At 35.2% G+C, this 14,801-nt stretch overlaps 1 protein-coding gene across 1 annotated transcript in view; it reads left to right on the top strand.

The window, feature by feature from the left end:
• Positions 1-996: 996 nt before the first annotated feature.
• LOC108676821 overlaps positions 997-14,801 on the top strand; it is a 43,176-nt gene continuing 29,371 nt past the window's right edge. Inside the window, exon 1 of the mRNA XM_047885360.1 lies at positions 997-1,151. Coding sequence (XP_047741316.1) covers positions 1,022-1,151 — 130 coding nt within the window. The 5' untranslated portion in view covers positions 997-1,021. The remainder of the gene's footprint in view (positions 1,152-14,801) is intronic.

Raw genomic sequence — 14,801 nt, 5'->3', positions numbered from 1 at the left:
ACTCGGGACACCCCCTGGGGTAATTAGAGACACCCTTAAAAATGCATTTACAGTAGAACCTCAGTTAGCAAAGGCTCCAGTTAACAAAAAATTTATTAACAACAAAGAATTTTGATTACATTTACCTCGCTCAGCGAAAAAAATTCACTTATCCAAAAATTAGTGCATCATCGGTCATCACAAAATTGTGCATAGAATGCTATATATAGAATCGTGCACTGGTAATATGGTAATATAATATCAATAAAGGAAAAACAAGTAAAAATCACAGAAAAGGTCATTTCTTTTACATCTACATCATCTACAATGAAAGAGGAGGACTTCAAGGTACTGTTAGTAATGGATGAGTACACTCTGCATGCTTCAAATGTTTTAAAATTAACTTTTATTGTTCGCAGGGGTAAAGTAATTTTGCTTCCAGGGGTAATTTGGGACTGCTTTATTTCGTGTCAGGCACCTTACAAGTAGCATATGGAATTTTTTGAAGATGCCATTCAATTGCCCTCCCAAAAAGCTATAAAATGAGCCTAAACTTGTTTATGAAATGTTTCATGGGAAGAAGTTATTAAAAAAAATGCTCATAACCATCCCTTATTACCCCGTTTGATGGTATGTAATACAAAAATAATTGTTGGCTGTATCTAAGTTAAGTACTACTAAGATATTACTCTATCACATCATTTTATATGCTCAACAGACCAGTAATATGTTTCCATATAGTATTTAATATGATTGCATATACATAATATGAAAATAATTTTTTGCTGTATCAAAGTTAAATTAGATATCACTTTATTGCATCATCCTATATGCCCAACAGATCAGTAATATGTTTCCATATATTTAATAAGATAGAATATATGTAATTAATGTAAAATTAATTGTAGGCTGTAAAAAAATATATTGTTGGCCGTAAAAAAATTATCATTTTTGTTTAATAAATTTATGTAATAAGAAATTACTTTATTGCACTATTTTTTATGCCCAACAGACAGTAATATATCTCCCTATAATTAATAAGATGGAATATAAGATAAAAGAATGCAGAGTTGTGCTGCACAAGCTCCCTGCTGCTGCGGCCAGGAGAGGCTGGTGGGCGGAGCAGAGCCGCACTCCAGCCGCCGCTGAGGCTGGTAGAGGCAAGGCAGAAGGTAAGCTGCTACAGTAATTATTATAATAATTATAATAGCAATAGTAATAATAATATAATGAATATTGATAGTCATAGCTATAGTAATAGTATTAATAAAATAATAAGTTATAGCAGTAATAAAAAGAGAGTAAAGCATATAAGCAACATTCAATAAAATGAAAGGACAATTCCATGCAATATTGTATTGCTTACTAATATTTCTTTGCTTTGAAGCTCTTCTGTGAAATGATATTCATTTCCGTAGCAATAAATAAACAATTTTCTTGTTTCCAGTTGGCGCCTCACCAGCGGACGACCAAATTCCTCTAAAAAAAATCAAACTTGAACCCAACTTAGAGGAAGTTTATATTAAAGTGGAGGCTGTCATGCATGATGAGCTTGGAGATGACATGATTTTAGTCAAATGTGATAATGATAGTGACATGATGATGGCAGTCAAACATGAAGGCGATCAGGACAACATGATTATGGTCAAACATGATGGCGAGCAGCATAACATGATGACTGTCAAACATGATGGTGGTCATGACAACATGATTATGGTGGACAACATCAAGCTGGAGGTGGAGGCTGATGGTGTATCAGTCAAACATGAACCAATGTCCCAGGATGAGGTAAGTGACATGTGCTGGTAGGTAACATGTGCTGGTAGGTAACATGTGCTGATAGGTAACATGTGCTGGTAGGTAACATGTGCTGGTAGGTAACATGTGCTGGTAGGTAACATGTACTGGTAGGTAACATGTACTGGTAGGTAACATGTGCTGGTAGGTAAATCACCTCCTCCCAGCAATCCTGCATCACCTCCTCTCAACATTCCGCCCAACTCTCCTCCATCACCTCTGCCCAACACTCCCCCATCACCCCCGCCCAACTCTCCCCCATCACCCTAACCCTAAGAAAAGTCCAGGTATTTCACCGCCATCATCAGTCAACATCCCAACACATGAGGAAGGTATGGCAATCTCAATAAAAAACGATTATCTAATTTAAATACCTAATGCATATAGTATGTACACTTGTGCCCAAAATTATTCGTACCCTAATGTCATTTCCACAAATTACAAAATATTTAAAAGTAAAGAAAACTCCACAAAAATTAAACATATCTCTATTTAAAATATTTTGGTGTCCAGCTCCATTGTCAGTTTGATAAATTTAGAATAAAAATACAATCCGAAGTGAATAATGTTTGGATTCAAGAGAAAAAATACAGAAGTTAAAAACCTAAATTTACAGGCAAAGGGCAGAGTAATAAAGTAAATGCCTATCTATTCACAATTTCTAGCAGATAAGAACTATAGGCTGCATTTAAACTAGGATTCTCTTTAAAAATATACAAGGATTCCAAAATATGCAGACTGGATACAACAGAACAAGAAGCCAAAGCCTGAAAGTCAGTGTCAGACACTGGAATGTTGCACTGTTTGGCATGAGTGCAAACAGCCAAAAGAGAAGGGCATGATAGTAACTGCCCAGTCCTATATATAACTTCTCCCTCTATGCTCAGCAACCCTAGAGTAAAGGTTGCATGACGTTATTCCAACATACGCAGGTGCACATTGTACACATCTAAATTTATAAACTAGGGACAATCACATGTGAGAAGAGGTACCTAAAAAATGAACCTATTTCAAAATTATTCTCCAGTAAGATATGAAGGTTGATGTCTTAAAAGTATTTCATTAATAAATCTTTCAAGTCTCTTGACTTAACTTTAGATGCATGGCCAAAGTATGGAAAAGAACAGTAAAAACGTTCCTATTATCAGGCTCTGGAACATCTTCACTGTATTGCTTAGACATGAATTTCTTAATTTGGTTAAACACCATGCTAGAAGGAAATCCATGCCAGAAGATATTGCGCATAAATTCAAATTCAGAATGCATGGCACGGAAAGTCAAGCAAACACAAAAGCCGTGGTGTTTGAAGCCCATTCAACTTGAATCTAAAAGAACAAAAGCTAGAAAAGCTGGTGCTTAGGCTGGTGAAAGTAGATTTTGGAAAACAGATGTTTTAAAGTAGTCATTAGATTTAGTAATTTTGCAGTTGAGGAAGGACAAACTATTGTTTGATTCAAGTTCCATTGTAAATTTAATAGAATAATATTGCAAGTTTAGGTAACCTAAGAAAAGTTAAACATAAGAGGGATGCTTGAAAATAAGAAAGATGTCATTGATGTATCTGTTATAAAATATTGGTTTGAAGTCAGGACAATTGGCCAGCCATGAAACCTCATGAGAACAAACGAAAATATTTGCAAAGGTTGCACCAAGAGGAAGGCCCATGCCCAAACCATCAATCTGTCTGTAAAACTTACCAGCAAATATGAAAATTGAAAGGAAGTATTTGAAAAATTTTGGTTCAAACCAATAACAGTATCATGAATATCTTTAAACAGAAAATTGAGACAGATCTCTATGGTTTCATAAAGAGCCATATTTATTAACAAAATTTCCATGTTGAAAGAGGCCATATTAAAGTCCTGAATGTTGGTAATATCTTTCAGGTGGCCAACAAACATAAGAATTGTCTACTGTGTAATGGTTAGTTGTAAGACAGTCTATGACTGGAACTAAAAACTTAGCTATTTAAAACTAGGAGTACTATATGTGGCAAAAATTGGTCAAAATTGAAACTTTGAGGCAAACTCAGACTTGTGAGTTTTAGGTAAGCCATATAAAATCCCAGGGCATTAACCAGAAGAGTAAAGTTTGAAGTTTCAGATGAGAAGGCAGACAAATCCTTGAGTTTTCACAGAAAACTATTGATTTTGTCCTCTATTTTGAAAATAGTTTTAGAGATCGGATCAGTAATTTCAACATATTTAGAAGGATCGGTGATGAGTGCGGTAAGGCTACTGTTATATCGAGTACGACCAACCAACACAGCGCCCCTGCCCTTGTCAGGTTTACAAATGATCAAATCTTTATTTTTGGCCAGGTTTTTCAATAAAAGCATGTCACTGCTTGAAATACAGAAGAAAAAATTTTAAATGACCTAAGCCATAAAAATGACGATAGGCTAAGCTCTGCAAGATCCCAAGAAACTCTCCATGGTTAGGAGTAGAAACATTTTTTATGCTGAGAGCTTGTCTTTCCAAGGCTAAAAAAATGATAAAAGTCAACTTAAAAACAGGCAGACAAAAATCAAGGCCAAAATAATAAAATAATAATAGAAAGATAAAAAATAATAGAAATGTTGTTTACTATTCTCCTCCATACTTTGCCATGCGTCCTAAGTCAAGTCAAGAGAATTAAAAGATTTATTTATGAAATACTGTTCAGATGTTAATCTTTGTATCTTACTGGTGAATAATTTAAAATAGGTTCATTTTTTAGGTACAAAGATATCCTCCTTTCATGCATGTCATTGTCCCTAGTTTATAAATTTAGTTGTGCATGATGTGCACCTGCATACGCTGGAAAGATGGCAAGCAACCTTTATTTTAGGGTTGCTGAGCATAGAGGGAGGAGATATAGGACTGGGCAGTTACTATTGCGCCCTCCTCATTTGGTTGTACACACTCACGCCAAACAGTGCAATGTTCCAGTGTATGGCACTCGCTTTGAGGTTTTAGCCTCTTGTTCTGGTGCTTCTGATCTGTGCATTTTGGAATCACTGTATATTTTTAAAGAGAAGCCTAGTTTAAATGCTGCCTACAGTTCTTATCCATCAGAAATTGTGAATGGATAGGTATTTCTTTATTATTCTGCCCTTTGCCTGTAAATTTAGGTTTTAACTTTTTTTTTTCTTTTGATTCCAAACTGATTAATTTTCTGACTGTATTTGTGTTCTATATTTATCGAACTGACAATGGAGCTGGTCTCCGAAACATTTTCAGTAGAGAAATGCTGAATTTTTGTGCAGTTTTCTTCACTGTTACATTTCTAGTGAATCTGCAATTCAAGCAATCTAGTGACATTATGACTTTAAGGTTTTAGCTTCTTGTTCTGTTGCATCTGATCTGCGTAATTTGGAATCCTTGAATATTTTTAAAGATAATCCTAGTTTAAATGCAGCCTTTTCTTCTTATCCACTAGAAATTGTGAATTGTTAGGTATTTACTTTATTACTCGGCCTTTGCCTGTAAATTTAGGTTTTTGTCTTCTTCTTTTTTTATTTTGAATCCAAACTTTATTAATTTTTGATTAAATTTGTGTTCTAGATTTATTGATCTGACAATGGAGCTGGACTTTTAAAACATTTTCAATAGAGATATGCTAAATTTCTCTGGAGTTTTCTTCACTTTTAAATTTCTAGTGAATTTGCAATTCAAGCAATCTAGTGACAACAAATTACAAAAATTAGACCAAAAATAATTATCTAAAATTTTAAAGGAGATGTAAAACATTTATAAACCATATAAGGGTATTTTGAACCCCAAAAATATTATTTTTTCAGTTTTGTAAAGAGATACAAAGGAAACATAAAACTGATTCATGACCAAATTTATTCATACCTTGAATTAATAGTAAATAGCATGGCCTTTACTCTTGATAACTTGTAAACACTTACGGTAAAGGTCAATAAGGTTCCTGCATGTATTGACGCAATGTTTTTCCATTTTGACTTTCATACTGTTCTAATTCTTTCAAATTTTTATATTGTCTCTTCTGCACCTCTATTTTCAGTACGCGCCACAAATTCTTAGTTGTATTGAGATCAGGACTTTTACTAGTCCATTCCATGACATTGATGTGATAATCATCAAACCACTTTTTGACTACTTTTGATATGTGCTTTTGTTCATTATGCTGCTGATGAATCCAATCAGGACCAAGAAAAAGTTTTTCTACATCCTGCATTTCATTTTTGATAATATCAAGATATTGTTCTCTTTTCATGATCCCATCAACTTTATTTAGACTTACAGGTCCCCTAGCAGAAAAAAACAACATAAGATTCCCATCCTCATGTTTACCTGTGGGGATTGTTTTCTTTGAATTATGCACCTCACTTTTTTTCTTCAAACTTAAGCAACCTGAATAATTCTATTTTAGTCTCATCTGTCTGCATTGTCTTGGAAGAAAATGGGATTATGGATTCGACATGTGTTTTAGCAAACTTCACACATGCTTTCACATGCTTTTATGTTAGCAAACTGGTTTTCCTGGGTTTGACAACCCTTCAACATTTGTCTTGATACTTCATACCAGAAACATCAAAATTTGACAAAATTACCTTGCTAGTGATCCTAGGATTGTTGCCAACATTGCAATTGATAAATTATCAAGAATTTAAAAGCAAAGAATAGAGCCAAAATATTCACCATTTCTTAAGAGCCCTGTGGACGCGCTCAGCCGCGATAGTCGCTTACGGACTTTTATAACTATTTATAACTGCAATAACTCCCCTCATAAATAAGATACAAGTCTGAAATTTGGTAAGCTATTTTGAACCAAAAAATATAATTTTTTTCTGTTTTGTAAAGAGATACAAAGGAAACGTAAAACTGATTCATGACCAAATTTATTCATACCTTGAATTAATAGTAAATAGCATGGCCTTTACTCTTGATAACTTGTTGTAAACGTCCACAAAATCTTGGAGAAAATGATGTTATGGATTCGACATGAATTTTAGCAAACTTCACACATGCTTTCACATGTTTTTGGTTTGCAAAGAGGTTTCCCTGGGTTGACAACCCTTCAATCCGTTACGACGCATTATTCTTTGCAGTGTTTGTCATGAAACCCTTATTCCAGAAGCATTGAAATTCAACAAAATTTCCTTTCTAGTGTTGCTAAGATTGTTGCAAATGGAGCGTATTATGTTTCTGGCACATCTAGGGGAGATTTTTCCCTTCCTTCCTTGACCAACCAGGTTATTCACTGTTTTAAGGGGACCGACTACCCTCCGGGAAAACTTCTACAGTTATTATCCGATCATCATGAAACTTCAAATACATACGTAAAATGTAAAATAAATAACATTTTGCTTTATGAATTTTTCGAAAAAATCGATAGAAAACGTGAAATTCGGAGAAAACGGCTAAAAAGGGATACTTTAGAAAATCTATCTCCTCCTATAAATATCATCCTACAACATCGAGACACGTATCATTCGGTTAGGTAACTGAGCTCAGATGCCAGATACACCAAGATATGTAGTCTTGCCGCTCTAATTTTCTTAGGTCTATTTAGTTAAGGAACTCCACCCCCCACCCCCCATTAAAGCCCGGCCATCTGCGTCAATATTGCCGCACATGGATCGCAGTAGTATCGTTGGAAAGCTCAGAATGTCAGCTTTAAGATGAGACTAAGCATGTAACTGCAGCACAACTCAAGTAGAAACTATATTCAAAGATTTCAGCAGCTAATTACTTTATATCTATTTACTTAAAGAACTCTCCCACCCGCTTCCCTTTAAAGAGACGTCATGAACGTGAATATTGGCGTACAGCGATGGCAGTGGTACCATTGGAAAGAGCAGAATTCCAGCTTTAAGATGAGCTCAAAAACCGGAAAACGCCAAAATTGAAAATTTTAGGGTAGTCGGTCCCCTTAAATGATTTGAATTTTTTATGATGCTCTGTATTATAGACGTGAGAATATCAAATTTCTTAGATATTGCTTTATAACCTAGCCCTTCTTTGTGGGAATTTACAATTTTGTTTCTGAGATCATTTCTAAGCTCCTTTCTCTTTGCCATATTCAAGCTTTTAACATAATTTTAGCTTTTCCCTTAATTGTAGAAAAATGATATTTTCAGATTTTGCGGAGAAAAATATTACAATGATTGATAACACTGAATTTTGAAATGCAGTTATTGAGCATCTCCTTCTATTTTCATTAATAGTTTTAATTAAATACTATGATAAATGATCTGGAATAATAGGGTACGAATAATTATGAACAGTTTGTTACTCACAAAATTCAAACTAATTGTTGTTGAAAATAATTATTTTCTAAATATTTTGTTGTACATTATAATGGCAATCTTTCATAGAAAAAAAGTTCTAAATGATCTATATTGTTTTTTAAAATTGGAATTTATTAGATTACTGAAGAGTCATGAATAATTGCAAAAGTGAATGGTGAGTTTGAGACCGCAACAAGCTGTGAATATTCGACGGTTTTACGAATCGGCAACAGGTCTACGTCCAAATAAATGCTAAAACCGCCACTACTACTATAAATAATATGGGGCCTACACGTATCCAATGGTATTGAGCCTACACGTATCCAATTGTGTATGAATCAAGTAGCCTGTACTTAATATTAAAATTATTTCCTCTGGCTCAGGCATCATAGGTTAGCTTCGAGTGACCAAGGCGGGTAGGAACTATAGTAGGCACTCTTCGTGTGCTGTCGTCACGGAAACCGCATGGTTTTTACCGGAGAAAGTCAGTTGAGTTCGCCGCCCGCCGGTTCGCAATGATGGCATGAGTAACATTATAGCTCTTTAAAAACCAGTGAATGGTTTATCGAACGATATGCACTTGGTATTTACCTGCAATAACTTTGTTTTCAAATTTAATTCTGTTTCTTTTTCCTTCTAGTCCTTCAGATCAGATGTAGCTATGCCACTTAGCCACTAGCACTTTGCAATTCTGCTTAGCTGAAAACTCAAGTTATTTATACTTTATTTAATCATTTTTATATATATTTTTATTTAATTTAAATTTTAGCTTTATCATCATATTTTTTGTGACTTTGGTCTTTGTTCCCATAAGGAGTTGAAGTTGGTTCAAACTTCAATTCAACATGGGACTGTGACCGGCAGGATTGGAATTTTCCTACTTGTTTCTGAAAATTTGCAGCTCCAATGTGACAAATTGTCAATGCATTTGGAATCTTGCAGCCTGATTGTGCACTTCTGTTAACAATTAGATAGGAGATAATTTGTCTGGTGGGAATCATGTCAACATATAAACATAAACAGCTCACTTAGAAACATCAGGGAAACATTGTCATTTGTCTGAATAGTGATACCCGTACACTTATTCATGCATTCCTGAAATGGCGGAAAAGCTCTAGTTGCCGCTCTGAAGCCTATAGGTAGAGGTTTTCCATGCTTGCATGGGATAATCCAAGTTCCAACTGCCTTGCAGGCTTTCAGCAGCTTGCTGGAGCAGCTGGACTTGGATGCTGACGGGCTGACCTCCTGAGGCGCTGACAAGTGACGAGTGTCAGTGACAACATGGTACCTATAATTCTAGAATTGGGTGATGGTGCCATAGTGGTACTTATTGCTCTTGGCAAAGCCTAAAGCGTGTAGCATGCACACTGCCCAGTTTTGAACATTATTATTCAGCACAAATATTCACCTGAAGTGATCTGATATTCTTGTAATAAATGTAGAGTTAACTTCAAATAAATAATTTAAAATTTGATTATTTTTAAGATTTCATTTTTAGAATGTAGTATAACTTTGTGTTTACATTACTCAAGTATCAATTGTCAAACTTCAAAGTAACAAGGCAGAGTGAGTTGCCATTTTCTTGTAGTTGGCAAAGCAATACAATATAACATATTAAATTGCAATTCATGAAGTAAATTAAAAATTGAGAATTTAATAATAATAAATCTTACTTCTGTGGGTTACAAAAATGCCAACAATGACTGACAAAATGATGACTTTCTTTTGTAGGTTACACAGGCTTTGAGGCTGCTTAGGCAGCTAGGCTACTGGTATGACTTGAACTGAAGGACACTTCACTTCTTTGTTCATATTTTAAGCTTCACGCCACTGGTGCTAAAGACATAAGAACTGCATATCTCAAGATAAATATTTATTTACAATATGGTATAGAATAAAAATATTTACAAATATTACAATAAAAAATAGTCGATTCACAATAACCAGGAAATGGATGTAACCCCACCATGTTTGCCCTGGCTCAAATGCAACTAAACCAGGGTGCAGATGGTGCAAGCAGCGTTGCCAATTTATGGATTTTTAGCCCAAAGCGTTGCCAGCCATTTTCAAGATCCACTGCCAGGTAATTTTAATAAGATAAAGCTGCTAACAACTTTGATAGTACACCCCATACTCTCCACGCACTGCAACACTTATAACTCAACACATATAACTTGGCAGCTATCTGGCAGCCAGACGCTTGGCACCATCTACTGAGAGAGCGGCAAAGTAGAGCGAGGCCTGGCACGATTCTGCTGCCCAGACCGCCAAGAGATGGCACTGTGCTCATATCAACAATGATATTGTGAACCCTAAACCCTACCTATGTTCTAACAACTGTTGCTTAGTACTAGAATTATTATTGTTCTTGTTATTCACTGCATGCGCCGCTTGCGGTCTTTCAGACTTTCAACTATTTTCTAAATAGTGGGCCAAAGACTGGCGAATATCTAGAATGCAATCATTTCAATCCAAATGTGTTGGCAAGAACATCTGAAGGTGTAAATTTTGCTGCCGATGTGTCGCCAAAGATCTTGCAATATTCACCCACTTTCTGCACAGTGGCAACTAAATAGTGTGAGGCAGGACCATGCAGTCACATGCCATAAGGCATAAAGCAATTATTTTTAGACATGTTTTGCGGGCCATTCAAGACTTAGAATATGCCTTGCTTCTTATGAAATTTTGTAATATTGAATAATTAATACTTGTAATTGTTAAATATCAACAAATTGTGGAGCTGTAATTTCATTCTATACTAATTTTCTATTGTGGCTGTAATTCATAGAAAGCTTTTAAAGATAAGACTAACTACATAAATGGGGGAATTCATGTGTGAAACCTCACTTAAAAATTCTCATTCCAGGTGATGAATTTCACTTGTAACAAAGCATGGATTTATGGGGAAACAACTTCAATGATAAATTAGTAGCATAAACACATGTCTAGTTTTTTACATAAGCAATTAAAGTCATGTGACCTTTGTAAACCATAAATCTGATTGAAGTGTTATTGAGCCGAGTGGACCGATTAGTTCTGGAAGCAGTTTTGAGTGACAATTATAGCCAAATTCCAATTTATTTAACAAATATATATGATAAAAGAGCTATTTTAAATTTTTCGATGTTAACATCATTAAAATCTATGCGGACACATAAATTTTTTAACATTTTTAGGCATTTAATGACTTAAAACCTGACTCCAATCAGTACTTCTACTCTGAAGAATTTCAAATTTCTTGTCCATTGATCCCTTGAACTGTTATTATTGTTGTTGGCCAATGCGGTCTTTTGTTTATTTAGTAGGCACTAGGTGGTTATGTCTCTGGAGAGGTGGTGCTAGTGTGCGGTGGACCAGACACCTGCATCAGGTTATCTGTAAACATTGTGGACCGGTCTGAGGTCACATGCCACAAGGCATAAATCAATTATTTTTAGAAGCATTTCATGGGCCTTCAAGACTTGAAATATGCTTCAATTTTTAGTAAATTATATAAATTTGGATAATTAAGACTTCTAATTTTTAAATATCAGCCAATAAAATTATGGAGCTGGAATTTTATTCTATATTAATTTTCCAGTTTTGTGCTGTGTTAATAATAAGTTTTTGAGCTAGTGTGCTGTGGACTGGTCCATCAACATTGATGATTGGTTCAAATCTCAAAATACCATCTTCTTTTATATTAAATATAGAATTGCAGCATACCTGACTGTGACCAGAGTGAGAGTCTACACCTGCTGTTTCTGTTTGCGAGCAGAGGGACCATAACTCAGGTGGTTCAAGACTCAAGTGAGATTCTCGATGGCAGTAGAGCTAAACATTTAGCTGTGAATAAGAAATGACTACCAAGTGCACAAGTACCTAATAATTCCAATGGAACTTGTGGTCAAGCAAAGGCAGAGCTGTCATCAAATTCAACTGTGCTTAGTGCAGGTTCTGTCCAGACCATGCTAATGAAGCTTCAGGCATCTAATGCTCTGAGTTTCCATGCTACTGGTTATTCCTATGCTCAGGATGTTAAAGAAGTTGAGGTGTCAGCTCAAAGATAGGCTCCTGGCTGGGTCGTGCCAGGCTCACAGACCTGCTGCGAGCCGTTTTTTTGGCTTGACGGCGCCCCCATGTGAGGCGTCGCATCTACCCATCGTCTCTCCTAACCTCGGCCGCAGCTCGTCCATCTGACCAAGTACCAAGCTCACATGCTTCCTATGCTTCTATTGTGGCAGACTCAAACTCTCATTGTCATTGACCACTGTGAAAATTCCAGTAGATGTTCATCAATATCAATGTTCAGGTGTTCATACCAAGACATCTTAGCTTCTTGTGAGCCAATAAGCTAAACTTGGTTCCTCAATTATTGCTGCAGAAAGGCAAATGAGAGAGAGAGAGAGAGGGAGAGAGAGCGCCTTTGCAGACTTAAGAGGGATGTTGCTGCAGAAAAGCAAAGTGGTCTGCAAAGGCAAAAGCCTTTGCAGACTTAAGAGGGATTATGAAGGAGAAGCTGGCTTATAGCAAGTAATGACTGGATGATGTTATTTGTGCATCACTTATTGGGTTTTCTATTACATTGGGGCAATTCATGAATGAAGTGTTTGAGCTGAATCTACTGAGTGAGTGTACAAAGGAGAGATCCCTGCCCCTCTTTAGTCTCCCAAGAAATGCCTTTGGACAGGAAGTTGGTGATTCCTGAAGTTAATGTCACTATTGCTGTATACAATGTTGGAGTTGTCTGTAAACAATGCAACACTACATAATGTGAAAAAATTTGCTTTTTCAGCTTCCCCTGAATTTTTGGAGCCATAAATTGAAAAAGTATCAGTTTTCCAATCCTGCCTAAAGAACATAAAAAAATTTGTACTTAAGTGCATTTATCAAGTCAAAACTCAATGCTTGATTAGTGTAGAGTTTATTTGCTCATGAAATTTATCAAACATGGACATTGAAATAAATAAAAGAAGTGTTTTGAGCTATGCACATGTGCGACTCCATGGCTTCCTGATCTATGAAGGATAAATGGTCATGGGTATGCTTAGATATGGCAAGAAGATTACAGATCATTATTAAAGATCATCATCATCTTAGACATATTATTTTCATCTTATACTATATATCATTATCATCTTATACTACCATCAAACGGGGTAGAAAGAGACAGGTGGGGTAAATCGGGAGGCGCATCCCACATTTTGTAGAAATGTTGTATCAGCTAAACTAATCAAAATATTGCAAAATTAAAAATAGTGTTGTAAACTTCAACATTTTTACTATCTATTATGTATAAAGCTAGTCAAGAAATCAAACATTTACTATCTCTAAAAAATCGCTGAAAAAAAAGTGTGAAAAGTGTGATTTTGGAAAAGTACTGTACCTCCTCTATTTTAAAACGTCTGGAGCAAAAAAAATATTTGCCGTATTAAAAAATTTTACTTACATAAAAGTTGCACCCAGGTGTTGGCTTGAAAATGTAATTGATGGAATTTGCCTATCTCATTCCAAAAAAATGGCAGCCATTTCCATGTGACGGGGTAATTAGGGACACCCTTAAATACGCATTTACAGTAGAACCTCAGTTTGTAAAGGCTCCAGTTAAGTAAAAAATTGATTAAAAACAAAGAATATTGATTACATTTACCTCGCTGATTAAAAAAAGTTTACTTATCGAAAAATTACTGCATCATCGGTCATCACAAAATTGTACATAGAATGCTATATATAGAATTGTGCACCAGGCATCATAGAATGAAAAGTAATTGACCTAAACTATGATTTATTTCTCCAAAATATATGATGGTTGTCACTAAAACATTCCTTTCTGTTTCAGGTATGTTTTTCACTATCTTTTTTTATGGTAAATTCACTTAACCCAATTAAAATGGTGTGAAATTACAAGCCGTCCTGTAAGCTTACAGATACAGAAAAAATGCTATAAGGCTGCTGATATGAAGCTTGCAGTAGAGAAGGTTGTTGTAAATGCTCAATGGCATGTTCATGGATACAGTGATATTGCATCAAAAATACAATAATATTGCATCAATAATACAGTAATTAATGTACCTATATGGTAATATCATATCAATAAAGGGAAAGCAAGTAAAAATCACAGAAAATGTCATTTATTCTACCTCTACATTGTCTACAATGAAAGAGGAGGACTTCAGAGTACTGTTAGTAATAGATGAGTACACTCTGCATGCTTCAAACGTTTTAAAATTAACTTTTATTGCAGGATTATGTCCCGGATTACCCCGCTTTTTATGTCCCGGATTACCCCGCTCCCAGGGGTAATTCGGGACAGTTTTATTTTGCATCTGTTACCTTACGAATAGCACTTGGAATTTTTTTGAAGATGCCATTTGATTGCTCTCCCAAAAAGCTATAGAATGAGCCTAAACTTGTTTATGAAATGTTTCATGGTAAGAAGTTATTAATAAAAATGCTCATAACCATCCCTTATTACCCCGTTTGATGGTATGTAATACAAAAATAATTGTTGGCTGTATCTAAGTTAAGTATTACTAAGATATTACTTTATCACATTATTTTATATGCTCAACAGATCAGTAATATGTTTCCATATATTTAAACTAATATATAATTTCATTTTATGATTTCATTAGATATAAAATCTTGTGGTTCCAAGTCTCCAACCTAGTGTATTTTTGTTTGATTGAGAAAATTGTGCTTTGCACTGTGCAAATATGTCATTTCATAAAATTTTCAACTTCCGCAATCTGCAGTCCTTCATCACTCCAGCCAAAATATCCTGCAGAACATAATGGTAGCCATT

Source organism: Hyalella azteca, unplaced genomic scaffold (assembly GCF_000764305.2).
Source record: "Hyalella azteca isolate HAZT.00-mixed unplaced genomic scaffold, Hazt_2.0.2 contig17687, whole genome shotgun sequence".
NCBI classification, from domain to species: Eukaryota; Metazoa; Arthropoda; class Malacostraca; order Amphipoda; family Hyalellidae; genus Hyalella; species Hyalella azteca.
This window is presented reverse-complemented; position numbering and strand designations above follow the sequence as displayed.